Source organism: Orbicella faveolata, unplaced genomic scaffold (genome assembly GCF_042242905.1).
Source record: "Orbicella faveolata isolate gen_17 unplaced genomic scaffold, um_ofav_v1 contig_12, whole genome shotgun sequence".
In the NCBI taxonomy this organism is placed as follows: domain Eukaryota; kingdom Metazoa; phylum Cnidaria; class Anthozoa; order Scleractinia; family Merulinidae; genus Orbicella; species Orbicella faveolata.
In genome coordinates this window covers 22,686,192-22,708,010 of record NW_028301539.1, presented here as the reverse complement: position 1 = coordinate 22,708,010, position 21,819 = coordinate 22,686,192, and the positions used below count along the sequence as shown (strand labels likewise).

Here is a 21,819-nt window from a genome sequence, read left to right as displayed (position 1 = left end):
TCAAGTTTAAACTCGGCTAAACCATGCCGTTAACTGTCTTGCTTCAAAACTATAAACAATTTAAAGTGAATTTTTGTTTTGCTTCCCTTTTCCCTTGTTTTCTTTTTTGGCTGGGATTATAACAGCTCGCTTTCAGGTTCTAATAAAAAAGAAAAAAAAAAACAGTTTAGCAATAGCACGAATGCAACATATTAAAGCTTTCAACCTTTTCATTCAAGAATGCAACAAATTTTGGTATGAGGGTGAAAAAACAATCATGGAAACAACACTTGAACGCAAATTAAAAGCGGCAAAGTGAGATTATTGACTGGTTGAGAAGGGTATGGCCTAAGTTTGCATGAATGGGACAAGAAGACTGCAGCTTACAGATTACTCATACGTTGAACCGGGTTTTTTGGCTCAGTGGTTCTCAGCTCGTTTGGTGTTGTGCTTTGATGTTTCATTTATATATATCTGAAACATTAAAATGGAAACATTTGTTGTAAATCGTTTGCAATTTCATGGCGCGTGGGTAATTACTTTCTTGGTATTGCTTTGTGCGACCGACGTCTTAACAAATTCGACTTCTTTCTAATCAGTTTTCTATTACTTCTTAATTTCGATTTTTTAGACGGATTAGAAATTGTTGATTGGAAACTGATCTTGAAGCCAGACACCCCATCTTTAACAAAATATACCTATTTCCTCCTTTCTTTCTTTCTTTTTTTCTTTTTTCTTTTTCTTTTTCTTTTTTTTTTTGGCCTTTCAAAAGCCGATAGGTAGAAAACAAACCTTAACTCACTGTCTCCAAGGTGTCATGCTTTTTCAAAACAGAACAATTTTAACTTCATCCAGCGCTAATGGGGTTTCAATTTTCACTTAGCTGTAGAAAACAATAAAGAAAAAAGCTTTTTAACGCACTTCCAAAAGCACCTTGTTTACAAAGTACATCGACAAGAATCTATTGGAACAACAAAGAAGTCGGGCTAATTTTGGAGGCTATGGGATACATCAATTTAAATTCTTCCAAACACGACATTGTTGCCTGGCACCTATTGGTAATCTGCGTCAGAGGGTAAAACTGAATTACCTCAAAGCACCAAAACGCGTCACTCTCCTGTTATAATCAGGAAATCTTAAAACCGTCCAAGGAAATCCTCCTCGAAGGCATCATTTAGAATTCGTCTGATATATCTACATCAGCATTGTAGGAAAGCATGCTTTTGTTCCAGTGTCTCTGTTATCTGACGTTTGTGGCTTGTACGGTGTTGTCCGAAGAACAGGACCAGCAGTGTAAGTCAAATATTATGATTGAAAAACGTGATGCCGTAAATTGAAAGTTACTACTTAAATCGCAAAAGCACTGACGGGGATATTTTAAATCACTGCTGTAGTGATTTCCCTTAGTCTCTTATTAATAACACTGCATCTGCAGCTTTTTTCACATTATTTCAAAATTCTACATCCTTTAAACCTTCGAAGTTCTTCCCTCAACTCGGAAAATTGGAGACATTATATATCTTTGTGTACAGCATTTTCGTGTTTGGTAAGATGTTTAAATTTTGTGTCCGCGACAAAATTTTGAATTTCACGGAAAAAATATATATTTATCTAAATGGCACAGCACCGTTTTAGTCTATCTCCCTTATACGTAATGGAGCCAAGATAAACATTGCTTACTCTCTTATTCCCTGAAAACTTGCCAGGGTTGCGACAAATTTTGAAATGTCAAACGACTTTCTAAGTAAAATTTGGATAAAGCTATCTGTAAATAAGTCTGATTCTTAAACCAAATCGTTACTGATGCAGATGTAAAGCGTTTTCGTCGAATCATCTGAGAATGCATTGAAAGCGGACTGAAAATATGACGGATACCTAATGTACAAGCTTCATTGCGCGTCAAGTGCATGGACCAAAAAACATCAGATTCACTAAATTTGGGTCAGAAGGTCTGACATTCATGTCGACATTCATAGTATACTTTTTAAAGATTTTATGTGAAACTTAACTGTATACGTAATTATATGATTTTGCGTCGGGTAGGAGGGGTGAGGAAAGAAGGTTCATTTTAATTTGAGCTCAAAGCATTGTTACCACAGAAATCACTACTTAAAAATCCCTTGATTTTTTTCCTGATTTTTCCCTGACTTTTTCCTAATAAAAATAAAATTTCCCTGGCAAATAAGTACAAAATGTCAAATTCGCGCCCCCCCCCCCCCCCCACCCCTTTGCAACCGTCCTTTCTATCCATTCATTTGGGACCCATGAGTTTTCAACAAACTGAATTTTCCTTCTTTATAAAAGACAAAAGAAAAAAAAAAAATCGTTGACATCACACTGGCCCGAACTTTTTTTTTTTCTCCCAGCCATCAATGGAATGAGATAATTTTACTTTTCAATGACTTTTCTTCAAAATGTTAGGTTTCCCTAGACCCAAAATTAAATTCCTCAGTGACTTTTCCTTGACCTTGAAAATTTTCTTTTTACCCCTGGTCTATCTCCTGACCCGTGGCAGCCCTGTAAAGGAGGGCGGTACGTGTAGCTGGAGACTGGGCACTTAAAAGTCAAGATTTTCCGTGGTAAAGCGAACGTCTGCATTAATTATTGGGATATGCCTTAATTATTCCCAGCCCACAGTCATCCATGCCCGAGTCAGTCCTTTATCCGATCCATTTTTCCATTTATCCTTTTTCAAGTTGATCAGTAGTGCATTTTCCGTGACAGCCACCCGTTTTCACAGAAAACGAAAAAGTAAAATAAAATAAAATTAAATTAAATTAAATTTAAAAAAAAAAAAAAAAGTGACAGCACGCAAAAAGGAACTGACGAAGCAATTGCTTCTGATCGCATGATTTGTAGGAAAAGGCAGCCATATTATATTCCTTATTCAGGTCAATTAATGATAGATGGACTAGGTAATTGTCGAATTTCAATTACTTGCAACCAGTATACAGTATGGAAAATGTCAAGTAAGTTGTCATGCTCAGCAGGCACTGCCTAGACCCGCTCTATTAAGGAAACTACAAGATGATGTAAATTAGCCTTTCCGCAACAGGAAAGCCGGCGAATTAAGTGCCTGTGACACCACCGTGGCTGGCTAGTTCAAATCTGCCGATTTTGATTAATTTTCGCACTAAAATGGTCTTGTAAAGATCTACTCATTGCAAACATAAAATTGCGACTCCCCCCTCCTACACGATATATTTCACCACACCTGGGAGTTTTGAAACATTTTTCGATACTTTTATTGTTCTAATGCATTTGGTATTAAATTATTCACTGAAAGCTGAGAAACAAGGTATAGTTTAGGGGTATACGAAATACATATAAAGATTTAAACTTTTTGGGGCTTTTTCGTTCATTTTCAAACCATCATTTGTCAAAGTTATCATTTCCTTAGTGGTTGTTGCTGCGATTTTTGGATTAAATCAAGATCAATAGCTTTTAAATTGTACGTCATTCATGGGTAGAGGCAGGAGCTATTCTGGCTCCTGGTTGAGGGGATCTATTCATCAAAACTGAATAAAAGCCCCGACAATTTAGAGCTAGAGGGTTAATATTACAAACTAAGAGCGTCAGTTTCATCACAATTGGGTAAAAAAAACAACAACAACAACAAAAAAACTATTTATTTGTTTCTTCGTTCTTTTATTCCTGTGGTTTAGTATTTTGCGGTGATGTTTTATGTTCTTCCACGGAAATCTGTTCTAAGTGGAAAAGAGATGGATTTTGCCACACCACATATGCAAAGACCTACTGCATGGAAACATGCAACCACTGTCAACGAGGTAGAGCCAAAGACATTCATCGTTTTGTTAGATTAATTTTGACTTCTACTATAATGGACTATGTCACAATATGGTGTAACTTCACATCAAGCCATTTCATTCCATGTTAGACATGCTTAGTCATGTCACGCCCTGTCAGTGTCATGTTATGTCAGGTCATGTCAGTGTCATGATACGATATTTGTCACATTACGTCACAGCAAGCCATTGTGTGTCATGTTAAACATTCTACTTCCCGTCATGTCACATCATGTCATGTCATTTCTTGAAATTTATACCACGTAATCAATATTATCTTTGTGATTCGTACGTTTCTTTGTGCGTTTTGTGTTGGCCTGTAGGGTTTTCAAAAGTCAATGCGCCCGTCGAATCAGATCATCCAATACAAGAAACCAAGATTAAAAAAAAAAAAAAAAAAAAAAAAAAAACAGAACTGGCAAAACGGAACGTTTCTTTGTGATTTGTACGTTTCTCTGTGAGTTGTGTGTTGGCCAGTAGCGTTTCCAAAAGTCAATGCTCCCGTCGAATCAGATCATCCAATACAAGAAACCAAGACTCTTTTTCAAATTAGAACTGGCAAAACGGAATGTTAAGTCACGTAATCAATACTGTCTTTGTGATTCGTACGTTTCTCTGTGTGTTTTGTGTTGGCCAGTAGTGTTTGTAAAAGTCAATGCTCCCGTCAAATGAAATCATCCAAAAGGTTTTTTTAAGGTTAGAACTGACAAAACGGATGCTTATTTAATACTACATGTAGTGCTACCACAACTTCAATAATGTTGTTAAAGACTAGTACAGTAAGGAAGAAATGAAAATAGAATTTGGAGGGATCTCAGAAACTGAACAAGGATACTTGAAACAAATCAACCTATAAAAGCAGACAACACCAGAAAATAATTATAACAACCAAAAATAATAATGATAATAATTTCCCTGCAGAAAGCAAGCGAACAGTTCTCGATGTGCGTTACGAAGGCTGTTACCGCGACGGATTTCAGAGCGACTTTGAGAGGATGATTCCAATGAAACGCGAGCTCATTGGAGTGAAGACATGTGCGAACGTATGCCACTTGAAGGGTTACCCGTATGCTGCTATACAAAACGCCCAGTTCTGCATGTGTTCCCAAAAATATGGACGATATGGACTGGCTGATGACGACAGCGAATGCCGGAGACAGTGCCTGGCTGGTTCGCCCGATGAGAAATGCGGTGGGCCATGGAAGAATGCCGTGTACAGAATAGGTACATTCTGCGTACTCTTTGTTCTATTCTCTCTATTTGCACACTCCTTTAACTTTGCCAAATAACACATTGAACTATGTAGCTACCAGCAGAGGCCGTAATTATCTCTCTTATCCTGATATTTTTTTTCTATTTTTTTTTTTTTTTATCAAAATCACTGAAAATTCTGTTCTGTGAGGCTAACAAGCATTCAGTTTAATACTCGTTCCAGTTTGGCAAATACCTTGTCCTAAAATCTCATTACACTAGACCCGCTTTAAATCTCTCCAAACGAATTCCATATGCCCGGTTAGGGATTACTTCCACCTCTGACTATTTTTTAAATCTTTCCGCAGCTTCAAGAGAATTGTTAAGCGCAGGTGTAAACTTGAAAAACGTGGAAGACAGCCTAATAAACGCGGCGCCTCAAGAGCATGGAATGGAGAGCCAGGCTTATGACGGATTAGCTCATCAGTTGGAACGCTTGAGGGCAAAAAGGGGGCTTTACAAGAGATAGGTCGTTTCTCTTTTCACCGCATACACTCGTGATTTAAACATTGACTTCACTGGGTTCAGATGACAGCAATTTGAATGGACAATCATTAAACTTGTCGCAGGTCGCCGGTTACTGAAGATTACTACTAACTTTTACTACTACTACTAAGCTTGTACCAGCTCAAACAAAATAATCTCACACTACTCTTTCAACTACCAAGGAATATGTTATCCATTCAAATAGGACTACTCAGTAAATAGCGTTTGGTTGTACACATTTTTCAATTTATTCTACTTGGTTACTGTTTCTAAAAGCAAAATCATGTTTCGTAATAGGGACAGGTTCTCGTGTGTGTACATGTATGTTAATTTTCGGATAAGGAATATCCTCTACATCCTCGCCGATTCTCCAGTGGCAAATTTCAAAACCTTCCCAAGCTGTCAGCTGTCTTAAAATTATAATTCCAGCTCAAGTCTACGGATGGAAGGGGACGGGGAGGCGGGGGAGTTATATACAAAACGAAGAATATCTAATAACAGCAATGTTTCAATCACGGGTGTACATGATAAGAAAATCAGTGGTAAAACTCATATCTTTTTGGTATTTATAATTTTCTTGGACAATGGAGAAACTAGCAATAGTCTGCGCAGAGAATCTCCAAAAAGAAACAGGTAGGACATCAAAATTCCTACCAGTTAATCTGGGAATTTCAGTTTTGAAGTCAAGAATTTTTCTTCCTGGGATGATCCAGTATTTGTTTCCTATCAACTTGTTCACTTAAACTTAAGTATAGTTATAGAAGTGAAAAGGAGTTGGGAATCATTTGTTACTAGCCAGCTGGGATTTGAGGATAAAGCAGTTTCAACGATTTTGTTTGCTTGTTTGTAAATTGGGAATAAAATAAATAACTGACTGGCTTTACTGTTCATTTGTGCTTTGCTTCTGTGGACGCTAGCTCATGCATTTCAACCAGTTAGTAGGCGCACCAAACACTGGGAGTGATATTCTGCGTACTGTACACCCCAGGGACCACTCTCCAGGTGCAAAGTTTCACACCTCCACCGGAATTCCCAAAGCATAAAAAATTAAAAGGAATACCTGAAACACAGGCGTGCAAGCCCGGAGCTGTTTGTCAACCCAGATCCTATTCGTGACACGAAACGAGTTTGGGTGGTAAAAATTTAGGGAAACCCAGCGCCGCAACATATTCAGGTCTAGTACCACAAGGAATAGCATGTTGCTCTGCAGTCAGACAAAATTCTTCTCAAGCACGGCAAGGAAGAAACATGGTGAATAAATCATTAACGAATCTCCCTATCCCCAGGTTCAAACTCAGGTTAATACTCAGTTACAATTTTACAGTCCCCTCCGCCCACTTCATGCGAGCCTCATGCAGTTCTAAAAACGTAGTTTTACATGTAACTTGTTTGATGGTGGTTTGTTTGCCATATGAGTTCTCAGTTCTCACTGCCTTCAAATATATCAATATTACAGTGTTATTGTTTAGAATTTTGACCCACATACTCGTCGTACAACTCAACACTTTGCATGGTGTCCAAAGTCTACCAACAAAAACAGTAATAATAATAATAAAAAGGAACAAAGCAGAAGTTTCTTTTATCATCGGCTTTGTCCTGGGCCGATTCTGTTAGGATGATAGTGCCTGAAAACATATAAACAGGAGTAAAATAAGATTAATGGAGAACACCATAATCTTTCAAGCTCACAATAACTAAGAACAAGACAGCTTCGTTGGGTTCTTCCTGTCGAGGTGTATCGCAACGGTTACTGAGCAACCCAAACATTGACAACCACATTATGAGACAAAACGTTACCACAAGGTCTTAAATCTACAAAGTCTATTTGACTAAGGTTATACACGGAACGAAAACTCTCTTAACATTTGGTTAGTTATCAGTACGTTACAATTTGATTTCCAATTTCCCTAAGAAATTTTCCACCTGCAGATAAAGTGTTCAACCAGATCGCATGCGGTGTTCGTCCACCCCTCAGTGATTCTACACTTAGTCGATAAAAGCATTAACCAAGCATTGTGTTTTGAAAATTAGCATACCTTTTTGGCGAATTGTGGTAAAATAAAAGCGGTTCTGTGGACTTCGGTACTGTAGTATTTAAGTTGCAATTCTTCAAGTTGATCGTCAGTAAACACTGTCACGGGATTATCAAATCTTGTGCCCTTACAAAATTAAAATAATATTTTGGTGAGTATTAATAATTCAAATATTAAGCATTTTCAGAACTAACATGCTAATTAGTAATGAGAATCAATGCCTCGAACTTGATAAGGCCTCCCTGTACGCTGACTTCTCTATTAAGCAATTAAATTATGAGCTCGAGATTTCTAGCGCGTGATAGTTGACGAGGGCGAATAATCTAATTGTTTTAGTATAAATCTACTAGTCGTTCAAAACTTTCTAAATCCTCTTCATATACACTTCCAAAACGCTAAGAAGCGGCCGCAATTTTGTTAACAAGGGTACACTGCTACGCTACTCTCTATCTATCACAGAATAGATGGTGAGTAGCGTAGCCAATCAGAGAGCGGTATTTGTGAATGAACGCTACTACATTTATACTAATAACCAATAAACCACTCGGTTAAAGATAGACGTTTTAACCTTGCAGTCAAATGGTTACAGATGACCAAAAATACTGTAGAATCACAACTCGACTCCAGTACTGGATGGAAGTGAAGTGCACAAATTTTAAATAGCAGGAAAAGAGAGTGCTACCTTTTACTAAAGTTTAGCGTATAACATAAATTAGCTATGGCGAGGTAGGAACGTAAATGTTAAAACCCAATGAAAAACTAAGAATGAATGGTCAATCGATGTATTTTTATTAGCTTTTGCAAAAGGTAAGTAAGGACACTAATTATAAAAATTCAAACCATTAGTAATTTAAAATTATTTGTTCATTCATTCATTCATTGATTCTGTTTATTTGCCTTTTTTACTTAATGTACAGTATTTATAAATATTTTAATGTGAGGCGAGGTGACCTCTAGAAACCATCAGGCTTTTAGTTGAGGCCACCTCGTACGTAACAATACGGTTACATAAATAGTGCAACAGTGTGCGGCTTTGCCAGTTCAGTAATTATTTTACTAAAAACTCTAGCAGTTTTTTCTTAAAATTCGGAAAACTTGACAATGAAGTGATTGTAACAGGAAGGGAATTCCAGATTTAATATTTAACAAAATGTAAAAACCGATAAACCTTATCCCTGTGCCAAAGCATGAATGAATAATACAAAAAAAGTAGTTATTAGTATCAAGCTATAAAGTATCTTTTGTAAATCGGTCCTTAAAAAGAGGTTACTGAAAGAAAACGACGGCTGCAACGCAAGACTCATAAAACAAACAAAACACCAACAAACAAGTTAAAACCGAGGTACCTCATTCTTGCTACAAAGTATGAACCCTATTTGTCCACTAGGGTAGGTAGGTATAGTTGTGTATCCATAACTGACTATAGGAAATAACCTTCTACAAAACTCTAAGACTGACTTGATCAGTGGTATGTGAAGCCAAATACATTCACCTATGGAATTAAAATACAGACAGTACATAATTGACGTTAACGTTTTCAGCGTCAATGAAAGTCAATGAACTTAACAGACGATTCACTCTGGTTGGACTCTCCTCAAGCAAGCAGTTGTGTCTGAAGAGTAGCTACACCAACTAATGTATGCGTTTTGAGATTACAATATTTGAAGAGCGCAAGATAAAGAATCAGATACTCTTCATTCTTTACTCTTTACATGGATTCGACTGCATTGTGCATGACAAAATCTGCCTGAATTTAGATATTAATTAAGTTATGACAACAGATTCAAAATTTATATTTGATATGAGGACTAGCATGATGATACCTTACAACAGTTATTTTTTGGATCCTGTTGAGTAATAGCAATAACCTCTATTTGGTCAATGGGAGCAAACATATAAAATTTTTGGTGCACACAAAAATGAGACATTTACCTTGACAACACAATAAACCATCAGGTTTTAATGCTTTTTTCATGAGTTCATAATATGATTCCTTAAATAAAGACTCGGCTGGACCTAGAGGGAAAATAAATAATACATAGCATAACATGAGTTACACCTTACTTGTTTGTACAGAAAAGAACCATTGTATACAAGGTAGTCTGTATACATGTACAATTTGTTAATGTAACACTGTAAACAATAACAACCACAATAAGAAAATAATGATCAAGTTTGCTAGACAGACTTTGCTAAAATTTTTGGTGTAAACATTTATGTATGGATGGTTGAGTATAGAATGCTTTTTTTGTCTGTGCAAGCAATTGGTTTCAAGGGTTACATTAATTTTGATATGTTTTAAATAACTATTAACTGCACCTTTAATTCAAATGCAAATGAAAAACTCTGCTCAAATAAGACATGTTGCTACAATCAATCATCTTAGCAGGCTTTCAAGGAAACAGATGTTCACTTCAACAGATTCAAAAGTCACGTGTGTGGGTTGTGTCAATAAGCTAATATGTTGTTTGCGTTGTTTTAAGGTTTATTGACTGGTGATCATAATGTAATTATATTATAAAAACAATCATGAGTTAGGTCTTCAGAAGTTCTGAGTTCATGCATTATTTAACAAATAAAGAAGCCTAAGCCGTGTACTACACTGTGATAAAACACAACGGGCATTTGAGAACACAAGGGAGTGATATAGAAGTACATGTAATGTGGCACAAAAACAATAAAACATGCTAAACCCATCAGAGCGTGCACAGGGTCCTATTTATATTATGATGAAAGATAAAAGTAATTTACAGCCTTTCATTGTCAGTCTACAGTACACCTACCTACAGGATCTGAAGAGTCTGTTATGATTACATCAAATTCATTTTCATGCTTCTTCATATAATCAAATCCATCTCCAATACACTGAGTGAGCTTGGGTGAACTAAAACCTTTAGCCATGTTTGGTAAATATTTTTTACACAATTCAATTACCTCCTGTTGTGACAAAAAATAAGTGCATTATTATCCACAAAATAACAAAAATATATAGTTGGTATAATTTATTAATATTACTTTAATTTACTGCCAGTGTGAGCTGTGTCAATTTTGTGTAGTTATATAATACTAGCCAGGCCGGACTTGTATAATATTTTTAAATGACTGATGACTTGTATATTGCACATGTGTTTTCTATGTGTCTTCAGACAGAATCTGGACCACACCACACACCCTCCTTCTGGACCCCCTTCTGGACCCCTCAATTTTTCTGTGAAAATAAAGAAACTAGTAAATTACAGCTATAAACGCAATCTTCATGCATGCTACCACTGCTTCTTCTTGATGCAGCATTAAGCTTGAAAGAAGGTGTTCCACTTTACTCAACACATTCCCAAGGTTTTGTTTAGCATTTCCAAGGGAAAACAGAAACTTTTTGGCAGCTACTTGGGCAATTTCTGCAAGTAGAATGGACTCCACCCCTTTTCTTTTCCACCATCCTGGTTTTTCTGCTGACCAGTACCAGAAAGGCATTGCTTGACATGAGTCAGAACAAGACACCCATGGACACATGAGAAGGGGGATGGTGTGTTGAGAGTTGAGAGTTTGAGAGTTGAGAAAGAACTCACAAAAGCCGTGGAAACACTCACCTAACAGTTTGTGTTCCCACAGCATTTCTCGCTTCCCCCAAACTTCCATTCATGTTTCTATACTCCAAAAGCAACACGGGAAATGTTTTCTTTTTCTTAATTTCAACATAGTAATAGGCCATATTTGTACTCTCGGTGTTAGACTAGAACCAGGGGAGTCTTTTCAAATGCAAATGGAATTTATTCCCCCGCATGAGCCTCCATTGCAAGCTAGCTAGTTCTAGTCCAGTACCGAGAATACAAATACATGTATGGCCTATTATCATACCTTCCTCATCATTACTTAACTTTGTGCACTAACATCTATTAAGCAATTATTATATAACCCCTACTTACCTCATCTATCTCACACTGGACTATAGATTCCACTGCAGGATGCTTTGAGACTTCCCGTATAACTCCTCCATCACCACCACCAATGATAAGAACCTACAATGAACAAAATTTTATTAATATTAAAAATGTGTTTCAATTTTTAAACTTATTTAATACTTTGTTGTGCAACAAATATCAGCAAGGTGAGCATGAGGGAGGAACCAGTCTCAGATGATCTAGTCTAAGTCTACCACAAGAATTAAGTCCAAAAATCAAAAGTCAAACTTCTGCTAACAGATGCATCTCTTGCAATGTTAGATTATAGAGCCATTCTAATCCCCAAGTGGACAAATGACAGTCCCAGTGATATCCACCACTTATAAGAGGACTGACAGTACAAATACATGTACAGTTGTACATCATCTCTCTCTGTGCCAGTATTAAATTTTTGTAAATAATTCACGCTCATCATGTTCAGAATACTGAACATTATACTGTGAAATTGCAATATAAAGTTAATTTAATAGACTTAATTTATCAATAGCTGTTTTGAGAAAGGTTGTCCTAGCCTGTAGTTACTAGGCCTCTAGTAGTCAGTCTAAGCATTTAAGTATAATGGAAACAAGGCCAAAAGGTATTTAAAGGAAACACTATAAAGGGACAGATCAAACATGGTATTGAGGATGACTTTGTCCACCACTAAGAGACACGATGATTGAGTTTTCAATCAAGGATTGCTGAGTTACCACCTAATAATTCCTCTTGCAATGTTGCAAATATGCATATCATACCTCTTTGGAGGACTACCCTTCTCAACACTGTTGTGTATTTTGATCATGATCATATGGTGTTGGACTACGTGACTGTACAAATAATGGAGTACATGTATCAGACTGTCATGAAGGTCCATAACCCAAAATACCTTTTTAGGACATGGATGTGAATTTAGAGGAAGGAATGTTATCATCTCTTGATAGGAGAACTCATCTCTGTCAGTGCATTGTATAACACCATCCAAAACAAGAACTTTCCCATGATGTTTACTGGTAAAAAAATGCAAAGAATAAGACAACATTATCTGCCTGCATACATGTGGCCTCTTTCTCACAAAGGGAAGTACTAGATGAAGTCTGTGGCAGTCCAGTGGCCCATACAGGCAGAGCTTATCCCAGTGTTTCTGTAGCATTAAGCATTAACTACTACATTGTATACATGAAGCGCAGGTATTTCTACTCCCTCCTGGATTAGATGCTAGTTGATCGTAGCATTACCCCCAGCATTAAGTTTGCCAGAACCAATGCATAACCAATGACCCAGCCAGGACTCAAATCTGGGCAGCTCAACCCAGGGACCAGCACCCAGCACGGTCCAGGGCGTTAAATTTCCACAAAACAACTATAAAAGGGATAATTTATATGAAAACAACAGAATGCCATTAGATTATTTTCCAGCCAGTTGATGAAGCCAATAACTTATGAGCTACATGTAGGGATTACAAAGTGTATACAAAACCAAAACATATCAGTTAGACAGATCATCAAATCGACCAATCATAACAGGTACCTTTTAAACACTAGTATATCCTGATGTTTTGATTTCCCTTCAAATAAAATTTCATCCACTTCAAGAGACAGAGCTTGACCAGGCCACTGGTCATTTACCTCTGAAAACCAGCCATTCTGTATTCTGTTCATTGTATGGTCTAATCTTGTATGAGAATGTAAAAAAAAAAAATAAATAAATGAATATCATTATTATTTTTCAAACGCTTCTACTGTATAAATACAAGAAACCTACAATTACTAACAATTGTTGGGTTGAATTGTAATTGGCTGCAGGTAGTGAGCAAAATTTGTATTTCATACATGTACATTGTATAATCTCAATTTCTGAGGGTGCAACACACGTTTGGCAGGATGCAGGAGGAGGGTAAAAATGGAGTTGAGATGCAAAATGCAGGATGACAGAAATATTAATGGCAGAATGCAGGATAAAAATATTTTCATCTGCAGCTCCTGTCATTATTTTAAATTTTTACATTAGCTTGTGAACTGCTTTTAATTATTCAACATAACAGCTAGTTTACCAACTGGTGAAAACACCTATTGGTTATGCAAGTTGGTAAACAAAATACCTTCAGGGCTTAATGGAATGTTAAGCAAGACAAATTGTATCATGAAAACACTGAGCCATATACAGATGAAATATCAAGATCAATCTTGACATTTCAAAAATAGATAATCTTTACTTTGCTCTACATGAACATCCCAATTTCATTATAAAACAAAATTGTGCAAATCCTGCATATTAAAGCACAATAATTAAGAACAACAACTATTTTTACTATTTTCTTCTTGAAGCTGGCTATCGTACCTTGATTGTCGTGCTTGCTGCACAAAATTCACTCACAACACTAGCCACGAAATTGGTGTGCACTCAAACTCTCAACTGTGAAGTAGAAAGCTTTTATTTCACATTTTTACAAATTTCTTTAATTTATTATTTTTGGGGCCTGAAAGCCAACATGGTCTCGTCTGAAATATTAAGGCATCAATGATCTGATAATTTCTTTTTTCAGGTCATTAGAGTTTCCATTCCTTCTAGCCAGCTTTAAAAAGGCCATCAATTTTAACATGAATTAATGATCATTTAACTAGTTCATTGTGCTCTTTCATTCCTATAGCAGTCAAAACAAAACAAAAGATTTCAAAAGAGGTTGTATAATCCAAAAAAACCCTTCCATTCAAGTCTAAGCTTATTTAAGGAAAACTGAAGGTTTTCATGTGAATTAAGCTTAACTTAAGCTAATAATTCACAGTTCCCTAATGCAGTCGACCGGTGCACCGTAATGATCTTCACAACGACGTAAGCTTAAAATCAACGAAATAATTACCCACAAATCGCTGAAAATTAGCACTTAAACGACTGTCGATATCCGAAGGCTGGTGTTAATAAAGGTATTAACACATACCTCATGTATGCAGTCGAAGAAGAAGCAAATTTTCACGAATATTGTTCTTCATGCAGAACCCACGTGTTGTTAGTGTGTCGGTTTTTTCCCTACCCCTCCCTAGTTAGAAGTACACGACTTTCTCCTCTTTTTACACATATCTTTTGTCTCGCCCACATTGCAGAATAATGTTAATATTTTTGTCAATTTTTTACAAAAAATTGTTACAAATTAGCAGTTTTCAATGTAGAAAATATTATTAGCCGACCAAACAAGAAAGTTATTTTTACAAGTACAGCACCCTACACTGGTGAAAAAACAAAAAGCCGTGACTTTACGAAGGACTGGAACTAGTCCAATGGAATTTCAAAGATGGCGGAAGCTTCAAGTTCCACGAGTCACTCGAACTCTTCAAATCCTATTGTATTCTTCGATATAGCCATAGGAGGACAGGTGAAAACAAGTTTTCTTAGTTTCATCTGATAAAAGTCAAACTGAAGGTCCTCTTTATGCATCGTACCACTTTTTCTTTACATGTGCAGGACGTAGGGAGAATGAAAATGGAATTATTCTCCGATGTTGTGCCGAAAACAGCAGAGAACATCAGGTGAGCATTTCTCCCTTCGTTGAGTTTGGTTCCTAGTTGATGTCTGCGTAGTTGGATCACAAATCCGGTAATGTAAAGGGTTGATTGAGGCGGTCGTCAGAGATTTGAAGGCAAAGGGGGGTGGGGTGGGGGGTGGAAGTGTCTGATCGGTTGAACATCGACCTCAGTTTTTTCAAAAGATGTAAAATTTTCCGCATTGCAGTAGATTTCGGGAAAATTGTCTGTTCATCAACCTTTTCAATGTACCCCCTTTTATTCTGACCAGATTGGAAGGAGGTTAACAAAACATATCTCCATACAGGGTGGGGGAGGGAGGGTGTAGAGCAATCTTTGCCAACTGTACAATACGAAGGAATTTTTTCATGAATTTTCAGAAATGTCAATATTTTTTGTTCTAATTGATATTTTTCTTCTCCTTTTTAATATCCAGACAACTCTGCACTGGAGAGTACAGGTGACTTGTGACTGCTGCTTTATTTTGTTGGTCCTTTGTTAAAACATGACCAGGCTACATCCATGTACAGTAGCTTGGAAAGGTTGTGATGTAACTGAAAACAAAACTGTACAAACAATATGACTATTTGACTATTAACCCTACTAAAGTGGCTACTGTTTTTAAACTTTCTCCACTCTATTTGAAGTGGAGAAAGAGAAAGGTTTCGACTAGAGTTTCAAATTTTGATGTATCTCCTTAGGAAATAATAGTCACCCCATGAGAATTTATACCACCATGCACCTGTTTTGAAGGAGAGTATCTTTTAAAAAAATAAGTAAGCATTTACAATCCTCTTGATTAATATTTATTTATTTAGCATTTCATTTAGTTTAAATCCAATAGATAATGAGTAGCCTAGTGAGTACTGTGCTATGTGTTAACAAAATGGCAGCACTTCAGCTTCTTTAAATGTTTTCAAAGTGTCTGTGAAGAAGATCTAGATAAAGTTTTGAATGACTAGGACATGCAGATTTATACCATAAAGCAATACTTCGCTCTTGATTTCTACATGTTTGTGTGATAGTTTATTCAGGCTAGGCCCCTTTTAACTATCATGTGAGTATAGTAATATTGTACAAATATAACTTTTGAGCATTGACCAAACTGCAACAGCTGCAGCTTACTTTTAGTTATTATTAAACTTCCTTAGAAAAGATGGAATACCTCAAGGATACAAGGGGGCTAATTTTCATAGGTTAGTTACTATGTTTGACCATGTTTGATTTATAGATTGAAGTCTACATTTACACTTAGATGTACTGTCATATTATATGTAATGCTAACATAATATTAGGGGAAAAAACTGCATGGTTAATACATTTTAAATGATCTTACAAAATACACTAGACATGTTGACAAATAAGTATAAATTACTAAACAGTGACAAGAACCAGTTAAAATTTACTACTGGCTTGTAATTGTGCTCCTTAACTTTGTACATTGCACATGTATATTAGAACAACCAATTTTGATACTTATCAGCTTTTTTTTCTTTCTTTTTGACTTTTTTTATTTGTAGAGTAATAAAAGATTTCATGATCCAAGGAGGGGATTTTGTTAAAGTAAGTTTTAAAAGTTGTTTGGAGGACACATCAGTTCAGTTTTATGTTTACATTTTATATACAGTCATGTGAATATATTTTCTTGACTACATTTCTAAGAATGTAGCTTACCAGGAGGCTTTTACTCTTGACTACATGTATTAACAACTAGCCACATGTTACATACTGTATAACTTAATTATGAATCTAAGGGTATTGTTTCATTACAGAGGTAAACAAATAGTTATATAATTGTTATTAAGATTACAATTTGTTATCTAAGGATTCTAGCAGTTGTTATCTTTTCAATAAACTTTGTTACAAATTTTGTAACTTAACAGTAATATTGTATTCAGTAATATTGTAGTATTGTAATATTGTATATAGTATTTCTATTTTAACAAAGAAACAGGAACACATACAAAACAACAGCACATCATAAACACAGTGCAGATAGATTGTACTTAAATTACAGTCAGCTTCAAGTACTTGTTTTGTAAACCACATCTGCATGAAAAGATGTCAAAATGCTGTAGAGAGGATAAAAATGTTTGCATCAACAGTAGCACCTAGGATTATGAGTGCCTGGATACAGGTCAGGCTGATCAACATTTGCATTAACTGTGAGTTTCAAATCACTTCAATCAAAAATTAGACAGAGAAGCAGTGGATAAGCACTTTGTAACTGTAACACTACATATAATTTCCTGTCCAAGAGACTATGGAATGGCATGAGTGACTCTTTGCAAATGTGACATTGCTTACATGTATTATTTGTGCTGCCTTAGGGTGATGGTACAGGAGTTGCCAGCATATATGGAGATGTGGCCTTCCCAGATGAAAATTTTAAACAAAAACATGATGGACCAGGCCTTCTGTCTATGGTGGGTATGCTGTATGTCACAGAGGGGCTAATGGTGATACATGTATACATGTAATTTACACATCAATTTACTGATTAGTCAGGGTGAGTGAAAGGCAAGCTTCCTTTTAGTTACTCCTGACCATCTCTACAGTTTGTATTGTACACTTACAATATATACATGTAAGTGTGGTGCATGGTGGTCACATGACACATGTACATGTACGTCCATGTAACTTCCTGGGAAGATATGATGACCAGCTGGTAGCTACATGTAAGCATGTGGATGACCAAGTATGTATTAATTCATGTGCATGGACCATGTTCTACATTATGTGTACATTGGATTTATTATGTAGTTCTAGAAAATATCTGTACCCACCCCAAGGAAGATTAATGGAAATTCCAAGGGGGAGGGGGGTTTCCAAAGCCCATTTTTTTAAAGGAAAGTATGACACTAAAATGGAATTTCCAGAGGGGTGGGGCCAGTTCAAGCTACAAAACCGTCTGTGGGAGGGGTATGGATATTTTTGGAACAACACATTGTAAGTTATGATTCTGAAGGCATGACTATTCCTATTGATTAAAGTTAGGAAACTTTGGCCCCCAAATTATTGTATTCTTAGCACTTGAACAAATTGCACTTTCAAACTTCATGACAAGTTTCATTAAGTCAAAAACACCTTAAGTTTGTACAACTGATGTTATCAATAGAAAATAGACTTGTCTTTCAAAAAGCAAAATGGCTAACCCTAACCCTAACCCTTTTTATATATATTATCTGAGTTTTCATTGTATTTTAACACATATAAAAGCTTATAATAAATTACATACATGTACATGTAAGTCATGTGAACGACTGGAAGCTGTTTTTCAATAAAAGATCTTAATAGCCAATGTCATATTAAGTATATTACTGTAAAAAATTGGATAGCATTTTATAATAATTATGCCTTTGGTTTATGCCTTGGCCTTTGAAATTGAAAATGAACATTCAGAATGTTGTTATGTACTCTCTGTACAGAGTATACATTTGATATATGTATCTTAGACTGCTCTTCATTTCTGTTATTAATCTACCTCTGTTGTTGGTATCATGTTTTAGGCAAATAGTGGCCCAAACTCAAATGGATGTCAGGTATACTTAAAAAAAAGTTCTTTATAAAATGCTCAACTGTCTGTGGGCAGAATGTGATCATGTCCCGAAGATATTCCACAGTTTTTTCCACATCTTAGCAGGGATTTCATTAAGGGCCAGACACTGGGCAGATTAACTGGCTGAGAGGAAGGTTTGACCATCTAGAGGAAAGTTTTTCCCATAATTAAAGAAGTTCAACTGGCTCAAACATTTTTGCCTGCCTGTGAAAACCGTTGTCCTCATGCTGAAAACGTCTATGAAACCCCTCTCTTAGGCACACATTCTATGGTATGGTACATAGTTTACATGATTGTAAATTATACAGGACAGGGTATTTGTAAATGTCATGAAATATTTGCCTAGTAAATTCTGCAGACTGGCAGAACTCAAAGATACCCAAGAGGCCATATTTCTCCGGTTTTCCTCCCTCCACAAAAATCAACATTTCTAAATTCCAATTCGATCGGGAATTCGAGGGCCATGGGTTTGTCAGTCATAAGACTGTTGTGTGTTACCCTCATTAAACAAAGTTAATTAATTAATTAATTAATTAATTTATTATTTATTTATATTCCCTGTATTGGACTGGAACTAGCTAGTAGCTTGCAAGTGAAGCTAATGCAGGGAGTTAATGCAAATTTGTCTGTCTGTAATGATATTCCCCTGCACTGAGAATACTAAAAAAGGATATGGTCTATTCTGGATGAACTGAACAGTACACACATATACATACAAATGATACAAATGTACAAGCCAAGGTGCTGTGATAGCAGGATGCTCCCTGTGAATTGATAAATTAATCAGTAATCATGACAAAGTCAATTTTAACCGTGCTACCACTCATGCAAAGATCTGGCACTAAGTTCATGATTTATACATGTGTTTGATTCTCTTAAGTTAGTTCTTTTGTATCATTCAAATGTACAAGTTGTGTGTTTGCACTGTAGTAACACGCTCACCAGTATTATTCATTGATTCAGTCATCTGATGGTCAATTACAGCAGGAGTTTAATTTACGTGCATGCATATAATTTTTTGTTTAATTTTCCATTACACATTTGGATCCCTTAGAATTCCTTGTAACGAGTGCTCATGTAACCAGATGATCATTTGTTTCATATTGTATTTCAAACTTGCAGTTTTTCATAACTTGTGCAAAGTGTGATTTTTTAGATGGAAAGCATGTTGTGTTTGGTAAGTCTTTCAGAGGTTTTTTGAAAAGCAATATGAACTTGGTATCTGTACAAGACTATATGTCATTTCTTCTTTTCTGTACATGTAAATTATGATTTTCCTTACCTTGTACAGTGAAACCTCACTTTACGGACCAGTAATTTGGATGTCTTTATAACTTATATTACATACAGTTTGTTTTGTCCCACAACCCAGAACTCTCATTAATGTATTCTTACCTCAGTCTATAGAACTGACACCTAGACACCTCTATTTGTTAGAAAGACTTAGTTTACCTTGCAGTGGAGAAACTGGAATTCATGTAATCTTTTTACCTCTGTAGTATGGACTCCTCCATAATATGGACACTTGGGCTTGATTCCCAGCCGCTTTTTCGGGAAAATTTGAGCCCTCGGGGAGGACCCGAGAGAGCGGCGGAAATCAAGCCTAAATGGACACTTAAAAGCTCTTGCCCTCTGGTGTCTGAAGTAATTATTTCACGATAATGTAACTTTGACCACGGCGATGAGAGGATACACGTATATAGATGTTGGCTTTCAATAAGTAACACACTGGTATTGTTACAGCTATTATTTGGTAGCTTACTAAGCAGTATGAAATTTGCAGCCCCTTACCCCCTTTTCACTTCTCGTACAATGTGCATGATTTCACTGACAAGTGTCATTTTTTTACCATTACTTTTTTTAACGTTAAGTTAATCTTCAACTCCTTTTGTGATCATTGCAGGTAAAGTTGTCGATGGTCTTCTAGTCATGAGAAAAATCGAGGTAAAGGTGCCTTAGTTAATTAAATAATAGTTATAAATACAACTGTACAACTGCCATTTTTTGTATTGTTTCGTAATTTGACTGGATATTGATGTGGATGTTGTTGTTGCTGTTGTTTCTTGCAAACTCCTACAGAATATTGTTCTTCCTTTCTTTTGCTTTGTAGAATGTTCCCGTGGGACCGAACAACAGGCCAACGTTACCAGTGGTTATATCACAATGTGGAGAGATGTAGAACTACGTGTAGCTGTATTCTTAACGTGCATGTTATCACGGTCATGACGTGACGTGCCACCAGATCATAGCAACAAAAAAATGAGAGGCACTGGAAAAGATGAGTTGTGCAGCTAACATTGTTTTTGATGTACCACCTTAGTGCAATTCCTTGTCTTTCAAATGGAATGAACAGTCCACTCTCGTTTTTATGTTAACTTGACAACTTAGTGCGCTTTGTTACAAACCTAGGATAAATTGTATACGACGTGTCAAGCATGTGTACATGGTTGTATCTCTGGAATGGAAGACAGCTTATCGAAGACTTTAAAATTCGTTTCTGTTTGTGGTAAACATCGCACTGGTATTGCTGCTGGCACAAGTAATTTTAATATAATCTTTGTAAAAATGCAGGCTTAATGTTTCAAATGTTTTGCGGCGCGTATACTCGAGTCATCGTGTCACCGAGAGGGAGTAGACCTCACACCATGCAATATGAATTATAGGCCGAAAACAAAGCTTGCCATAATGAACTCAAAGACTAGCGAAAAGTTAAGAAGTCCTTTCTGCTATTATAGCTCTTCCTACGTATTCTTTGATTAAAAACAGCTTGTCTATTGCTCTGTAACACGTGTTGTATGGAAAGGTTTAGCACATTTCTCCCCCAGCAATTCTCGGAGGTTCGGACTTGACACCCCTGTACCCGAGAGGGGGACTCCCTTATAAAAAGGACGAGGGTGCTCGTCAGAAATTTTGAAAAGAATCCCTTAGAGGTACGAAGATCTTTCTTGCTTTGTGGGCGTGGCTTGAAATCTTTTCGCCTCCAAGAGGTACCAGTTCTAAAATAACACATTTTCTCTCGTGATTTTTTTTTTCGGCCCAATGCCCTAAAAGGACGTACCTGAAAAGCACCCTCTGTGGACCGTGCATTTAGAGACTGACCACCCTGAAAGGTTGCCAAACCCGCTTTTTTTAGCGCCTGAAAGGTACGCCGGGTTTTTATATGGGAGTTACCCCCGGGCTTCCGTAGTGTTCTGTAATGCAATGTTTTTGCCTTTTTTGTTTGTTTTTCATTCTTGACGACGGCTGGCTGGC

General features: G+C 36.5%; 3 protein-coding genes across 4 annotated transcripts; 2 read left to right on the top strand and 1 right to left on the bottom strand.

The window, feature by feature from the left end:
* The first annotated feature begins 706 nt into the window (after nucleotides 1-706).
* On the top strand, nucleotides 707-6,401 carry LOC110043893 (uncharacterized). Its single transcript, XM_020749405.2, has 4 exons — nucleotides 707-1,272; nucleotides 3,645-3,767; nucleotides 4,707-5,009; nucleotides 5,345-6,401. The coding sequence occupies exons 1-4, from the start codon at nucleotides 1,197-1,199 to the stop codon at nucleotides 5,503-5,505; spliced, it is 663 nt and encodes a 220-aa protein (XP_020605064.1). The 5' UTR covers nucleotides 707-1,196; the 3' UTR covers nucleotides 5,506-6,401.
* On the bottom strand, nucleotides 5,747-14,386 carry LOC110043880 (spermidine synthase-like). 2 transcript variants are annotated; one of them, XM_089282886.1, is made up of 9 exons: nucleotides 13,831-14,386; nucleotides 13,021-13,164; nucleotides 12,380-12,500; nucleotides 11,479-11,571; nucleotides 10,339-10,492; nucleotides 9,488-9,571; nucleotides 8,902-9,047; nucleotides 7,559-7,681; nucleotides 5,747-7,147 (listed from the first exon to the last, which is right to left on the bottom strand). In XM_089282886.1, the coding sequence occupies exons 2-9, from the start codon at nucleotides 13,149-13,151 to the stop codon at nucleotides 7,133-7,135; spliced, it is 867 nt and encodes a 288-aa protein (XP_089139012.1). In that variant the 5' UTR covers nucleotides 13,152-13,164; nucleotides 13,831-14,386; the 3' UTR covers nucleotides 5,747-7,132. The 2 variants fall into 2 exon arrangements, with proteins under 2 accessions (XP_089139012.1, XP_089139013.1); XM_089282887.1 differs by having other exon boundaries at nucleotides 13,021-13,159.
* Nucleotides 14,387-14,738: 352 nt separating this feature from the next.
* On the top strand, nucleotides 14,739-21,352 carry LOC110043903 (peptidyl-prolyl cis-trans isomerase H-like). The gene is made up of 10 exons (XM_020749415.2): nucleotides 14,739-14,860; nucleotides 14,950-15,014; nucleotides 15,445-15,468; nucleotides 16,160-16,204; nucleotides 16,529-16,571; nucleotides 17,339-17,434; nucleotides 18,518-18,550; nucleotides 19,690-19,744; nucleotides 20,471-20,511; nucleotides 20,678-21,352. Exons 1-10 carry the CDS (start codon nucleotides 14,780-14,782, stop codon nucleotides 20,744-20,746), a joined length of 552 nt encoding a protein of 183 aa, XP_020605074.2. The 5' UTR covers nucleotides 14,739-14,779; the 3' UTR covers nucleotides 20,747-21,352.
* The last annotated feature ends 467 nt before the right edge of the window (nucleotides 21,353-21,819 follow it).